This window comes from Pagrus major, chromosome 13 (assembly GCF_040436345.1).
Source record: "Pagrus major chromosome 13, Pma_NU_1.0".
Taxonomy (NCBI): domain Eukaryota; kingdom Metazoa; phylum Chordata; class Actinopteri; order Spariformes; family Sparidae; genus Pagrus; species Pagrus major.
The window spans coordinates 5,058,273-5,064,902 of NC_133227.1; the positions used below are offsets into that span (position 1 = coordinate 5,058,273).

Sequence of the window (6,630 nt, forward strand, 5' to 3'; positions counted from 1 at the left end):
GGAGTCAGCGGGACGTATCATCATTTCATCTGCCTGTTGGCCTATTTTAAGCTACTCAATAACACTGACTTATGCTCATGATGAGCTGGAGAACGTAAATTACCGTATGTACATGATGTTAATGCTAAATGATCTCTCCCTGAAACCCAAAGGCAAACCGCAAATTACTGTCAATGAGGATTCATTTGATGAAAAACTTCAACTGTGGTACTTTTTAAAAGGCAATAAAAACACACTGAAATATGATCAATAATGGGTTAACACGTGTCAAATAAATGAACGATTACAAAATAAATATTAGTGACTGTTGGCACGATCATCATAAATTAGTTATGTGATATAGATTAGGTACAAGCATTCATTTAGATGATTTTAATATCAATTGATTAGATAAAAGTGTCACACAAAAAGAAACTTAAATAAAACTTCAAAAAAATAATAATCATAAAATGTTATCAAAATCAAAGTGCCGAATAACCCGACTCAATTTACAAAATCTCCTCAGTAACAATTTCATTTTTTATATCTTCCTTTTGAATAATGATTGAGGCACACCATTCTGTCATATCACTGTGTCATTTTAGCAGCTACAATGTCAAACAAATGTTTTTGGGAGCTTTTAATTGAATACATTTTTTTTTTCAGATCGAACTTTGCAAAGAACAACTCAAAATAGTCACAATACACTAAAAGGTCAATGATTTCATGAATATTATTCGTGGGACAGGAAGCAAGTTTCTCAAAACACACACGCTTCCTAATGAATGAGTCATCTACACTGACGAGCTGCTCCTCTTATGGAGGTTTGCAGTTTGTTTCTAAAGAATGAAGAAATGTAAATGCTGATTATTACATCTGAGGGATCATAGAGGCAAAAAGAAGCCATGTAGCACAAACACGTACGTGAACTTAGAGGCAACCAATTGAGTTTTTAGTTAAAAACAGTTTTAACAGCTCAATTACAAATAGTAACAGGTAAGCTAGCCACCGGCTACACGGAAGAAATTTACTGGTGAAAACTTCATCACACTTGACAATTTTCAATATAACTGTAAATGTATAACTGGTGTCCTAAAGTGTTTCTGGCTACATCCACGAGGAGTTGTAAAACACAGTTTCCTGCCTACTTTTACAGTAACTTTTCTGTAACATCTGTTTATTATGTATCTGTATTACACTGTACAATTATCCTTCAAGAAAAGCTCATCGAGGCATAAGCGATGTAAATTAGCTCAGGCTATGGTGAAACAGTATACAGTATGAAATGAGTCAGTTCAGTAACAACTGTAGGTTTGTATCTTTCCCTATAAAAAACAGCATAAATAATTAAGTCAGACAATGAAGATGCACTGAACTGTGTTTGTACATGTCAGTACGCTGGTTTCTGGTTCAAAAGTTACAAACCAGTGTGCAGAAAATTAAAAAGAACCTGGAGGTAGTTTTATCCAGAGAGAGCAATTTTCCTTCCAGAGCAGTGTTTTTAAACAAATGCTCTAATTTGCATTATATTGCAGTTTCTCTCAAACATTTAACCCATTTCACCAGTTTTTCTAGACAAACTGGATCCTTTGTTAATGAGGTTGAAACTAAGTCCTTCTTCTGAAGACTTTGAAGGATTCCTGCCTGCCTAGAATGTTGCTCTTCATAAAAGAAGGTCCTTTCAAAACTTCCCACTCTGCACTTAAACGTAAAATAAAGTTAAATAAAGCAAAAATACATCAAATGAAGTTTTGCTTTGAGGAAATTTATCATGAGCAGAATTGTTACTTCTGTTGCTTTATCATCATTTGCATCACCTCCCGCCAATACAATGCTAATGCAGCTCGTTTGTTTGATTGGCACATTTTCATCTGTGCTACTTCTGTACTCATGTGTGATGAGAATAACAGCAGCATTTACTTTTATCTTTGTTTCACCAAGTCATCATCCAGTACGTTTGTCTCTGAATACTTCAGACTATTACCCGTGTTCACTTTGTATGACGGAGAACAGCTGCTACTGTAGAGCACGGAGCTGCTGCCATCTGTCATCACTTCATATTAGACTTCATGTGCAGCTGTTGTTGGCATGATCGTTTCATTTTCTCAAACAGTGGGCCACATTTGATGCTTTCTCCAGAAAAATACAGAGTTGTGTCCAGTGCTTCTATATGCTGCTTCTATATGTTTTGGAATGGCATGACTGAAGAGTTTAAGAGATATAAAAGAGTCCCTACACCTGATGCCCCAGAGGACATACATGAGTTAGCTGGCTAGCTTTTAAGATGCTATGTATCATTATATCTGTGCACACCTGTCACCAAAACAAATCCAAGTGTGTGTCTGTCAGAACTGCTTCAAGCTCCTGCAGTTTTGAAATTCCCACCTTCTTCCTGTCTCATTTTGTCTGTTCTAATGTGTTTTCTTATTGGAGTGTAAAATGTTACCTTTGCTCCTTATTTTTCCCATAAAAAAGGAAAAGAGCATCTTCTGGTTTTTCTTTCACCTTATAATAACAAACTCATTAAATGAGGACTCATTTAACCTGTGCACTCAGAGCTTAATGAGTTACCCATTTTCCGTTTCCTTGTCCCTGGTGTTATCTGAACTGCTGGTACATTTTGCGCAGTTCATCCCAGAAGAATAACGACAGGATGGTGTGTGGACCGAGCCGGAAATAAGAGGCTCCCAAGCCTTTGTAGAGTCCCAACAAGCCCTCCTTTCTCAACGTTTTAGAAAAGCAGTCAGCGAATCCTTTATAGAGCTGCCCCTAAAAGATGAGAAGATGAATGTCAGCCTGGATGTGATCAGCTGAATGTTCCCTTTTGATCAGTCACTACTTGTAAATTATAATCCTTAAATCCCAAAACTTGTAGTCTTCAGACCCAACTGATGCTGACATCACTTTACCTCAGCCACGGAGGTTATATTTTTGCCTGTGTACGATCATTGGTCTGCTGGTTTGTCAGCAGGATTACACAAAAACTACTGAATGGATTTCCACCAAACTGTATGGGTCTCAGCCCAGAAAGTTTTGGTATTTTTTTGATATTTTCGTTAATTTCTGAGTGACTGAGTACAATCTGATGCAGATCCTACTAAAAATCTGCATCCAGCTGATTTAAATATGTTTTTTTTATATTGCATTTGGTTTGATTGATTCAAAGGGTACTGTTGGGCCTTGGCAGAGGTATGCACTCTACTGAGTACCAGTCTTGTTTAACATATGTCATAATTCTCCACAATACCTGTAAAATGACTTTCATTTGTTAAATTAGCACAATTCCCCTTTAAGATTTAACTTCCTGTGAATCCCTTGTGCACTGGTAAATCATCACGCCTAGGAATGGCAGACCCCAGTTACAATACAAAATAATATATAGAGAGGCATGTTAAGAATGCAAGTGCGTTAAATGGCAAGTTCTGGAAAATGTCAGCCATGCATAGATTAAGTTTGATATAATGAAAACACAAAGGAGTGAACCTTTAACATATTGATCCGTCTCCTCACCTTGCCCAAATGATCCACAGGCTGGTTGTAGAGCCGCGTGCTCACTACATCGAAAGGTGTCATCGCCAGCACCACCACCACACTGCTGATCATGCCGGCACTTAGGGCCACCAAGAAGCTGTCCTTAGGGAACATCTTAGGAAGAAGAAGAAAATGACAATGTGGTGAGGCGACAACCTTAAAGCAGCTGCAAGGAACTTTGATTTTCTGTTGATTATGGCGACCCCTGTGGATAAAAGCGGTGAGAGCATCAAAGCTTTGTGTCTAAAGATCTTAATCTAGCTAGTGTGTCCGTATGTTTGGAAAGTGGGTGAGAGAAAGATCTTCTTGCGGATGGTGTTTGCTTAAGAAGGTCATATAGGGTGGTATTAAACTGAGACTCTTTCGAAACAGTTAAAAGTTCCTTGTAAAATGTTTATAAGTAATAATTAAGGCTGTGTGAGGCTTAAGCTGCAGTATGACAGAAGGGAGAAATGAGAAATGACAGGATGTAGCACCGATGCAGTGATACTAGACTAATGTATGTTCATCAAGGTACCACCACGTGTGCGGCTGTTTCTAATTTTAACAGGTCATGATCTCCCACAAGCAGCGAAACAGAAGAATGTATTATTAATAGCGCAACACACATCACACTCTGCAGTAGCTACAGTCTAAACTTGCTGTTTTACAACACAAAAGAGTATAAACGTGAATTTATTATGTACTGAAGCTTGAGTTAAATTGCCTTGAGCTTAACAAGGATGATCATACAACAATAAAATAATAAACAGACAACACAGCAGTAGCTCAACTTTTACTTTGGAAGGCGATGTAGACCGGCTGAAAATAATGGAGTATCATAGGTAAGCTGCACTTCAACAGTCATACAGCAGCTTATGTAAGAACGAATGGGAGTGTCGCATACCCTGGATGTTTGGAAGTGTGGACAGACCCACCTCCAGCCTCACTGACCCACCAACAAGAAAACTACACATAAGAACATCATGATTCTTGTGTGGTCTGTCAGTTGAATACAACACTGTTTCATGATGATATCGGTTCTGGCATTTAGTATGAAAGACCTTTTTTTAAGTAGAGCTGGGTCAGCAGTAAGTTAACTAGTGCAGTAGTTGTGTAAGCTTCATGTTTTCAGCCAGGGGGGCCAATGACGGGTGTCGAATTTCTGTTCCACTGCCTGGTGCTTTGTCAGAGTCACAATGACTGCTTTTGTAACCTGTACTCAGCTACTGACTACAAATGATCCCTTCTCAAGCCTGCATTTCTGCACTTCTGAGTTTTTTAAGGCTCCAACTGATGATTACTGTCACAAACAATGGATCTGTTGGTAATTTTCTCAATAAATCAATCTAGATTGTAAGCCAATATAGACTCTGGACCTAAACTTTTTCTCTTGGAGGGCCAAAACCAAAACTTAATGGTGCCAAACGCAAACACCTACTTTACTATCTTTCATGCAAAATGTTACAAGGTTCCCTTAACTTACTGACTACTGCACAACATGTTACCCTGCCTGCCATGTTCAACAGTGACTTATATTATATATATTTTTAAAATTACGTTTGTTTATTCTAAATATCTGCTGGGCCAAAACGAAACTTAAGGTGGGTCATCTTTGGCCCATCGGGCCCACTTTGGGCAGACCTGCTCTAAACAATATCCGCAAATAGTAAGAGATGCCCAGCACAGGCTCACGGACCCATTTGAACTGGTACTAAATTATCATATGCAGGAATGGCGGACTATGCAAGTTATGCAAGACCCCCAAAACAGTCGTGTTTATTCTTGAACTGTGCGGTCATATGGAAGATGTGCACACATGCTGGACGGCTGAGGAAACAACATTCCTCCTGTGAGCCTTGTTTCCACTCATGATCAAACCACGGGGAGACGCAAAACAATCTAACCTGTAGGTCGAGCACAAGCTCCTTGGAGGAGGAGAAGGTGCAAAGCTGTGCAGCTGACCCCACGCTGACCCTGGGTACAGCAGCACTGGAGCCCCTCCACAGTCCCAGAATGCCATGCTGCCTGTAGATGGCTGCCAGAGCGTGGATCATCCCCTGACAGGAAGAGGAGGAGCACGTGAGGAAGATGATGATACCTGCCAATCATGTGTAACACCTCAGTCTGGGTTACATTATGTTACCTGGTGTTTATGCTGATGTCCAACTGCAATGGAAGAGGTAGACTGACTCTGCAGATGGGTCTTAACCTGTCAGAGGAGACAATGTGTTTGAGTGACAGCTCACCTTGAAATGTCACAGCTGATGAACCTTAAAGGAGCAGTACAAAGAAAATGCTGTCAAGTCATACTAACCAAGTACACGGGGCTGCCCATGACAGCTCCCACCACCCCAGCTATAGCGCCTGCTATCGTGGTCTTGACCGCGCTGACCCTCCCGTTCGTGTGGACGTAACCGGAGGATTCAATGATGGCATACGAGCCGAGCCGCACTCCATTCATAAAAAACTGATACACGAGCCCGGGCACCAGTCCCTTCTGTAAGCCGGCCAGGCCGTCCACTTTACCGATGGTGTAAAAAGCGTGAAACACGTTACGGTAATAGACCTGGTAGGAGCCCCGGCTCTTAAGCTCTCCCTGTAGCTGCATCCGAGTCTTGACGACCTCCAGCGGGTTGGTGAACAGACACGCTCCGCACGCCGCCCCTCCGCTCAACACGAAGTCCATCGCGACTGTCCGCCGGCCCGAGGACAGATGTGGAGTTCAGGCCCGCTGCCTGCCCTTCATGTCGGGGAATTCCTGCCCAGAGGCGTCCCCTCCTCTCCGAGTATGACCACAAACACACAGTTGTATCACAACGAGACTCATCAGTGCGCAGCCATATGCGTACTTCAAGAGCGCCTCGTAAGCTCGTAATTCCGACAAACGTGGTACATGTGGTTGTTAAAGGGGCACTAAGTGGTTTTGGAGCAGAAATTCAAACTCTTAATATTTATAAAATAATGAGGTTATAATACAAACTCAGATTTCATTTATCTTTTAAATCAAGGCTGAAGACCTTTCTGTTTGCCACTGCCTTTCACTGAAGCATTTTTTAAGGCTTTGAACTGCACTGTGACTTTTATTTTCTAGTCTTGACTCTTTTAATCCTATTCTATTTTAGCCTACTTTCCTTTTTC

General features: G+C 40.9%; 1 protein-coding gene across 1 annotated transcript; it reads right to left on the reverse strand.

Moving 5' to 3' along the window:
* Positions 1 to 360: 360 nt before the first annotated feature.
* slc25a35 (solute carrier family 25 member 35) lies at positions 361 to 6,219 on the reverse strand. Its single transcript, XM_073478868.1, has 5 exons — positions 5,807 to 6,219; positions 5,636 to 5,701; positions 5,397 to 5,549; positions 3,490 to 3,624; positions 361 to 2,748 (listed from the first exon to the last, which is right to left on the reverse strand). Exons 1-5 carry the CDS (start codon positions 6,176 to 6,178, stop codon positions 2,578 to 2,580), a joined length of 897 nt encoding a protein of 298 aa, XP_073334969.1. The 5' UTR covers positions 6,179 to 6,219; the 3' UTR covers positions 361 to 2,577.
* Between the last annotated feature and the right edge of the window lie 411 nt (positions 6,220 to 6,630).

Excerpts from the sequence above, each read along its gene's own strand:
- slc25a35 (XM_073478868.1), bottom strand. The coding sequence starts at position 6,178 with ATGGACTTCGTGTTGAGCGGAGGGGCGGCGTGCGGAGCGTGTCTGTTC. Across the intron at positions 5,702-5,806 it reads TGGGCAGCCCCGTGTACTTG|GTTAAGACCCATCTGCAGAG; the intron begins GTTAGTATGACT and ends CTCCTCTGACAG. Across the intron at positions 3,625-5,396 it reads AGCTTGTGCTCGACCTACAG|ATGTTCCCTAAGGACAGCTT; the intron begins GTTAGATTGTTT and ends CTTCTTCCTAAG.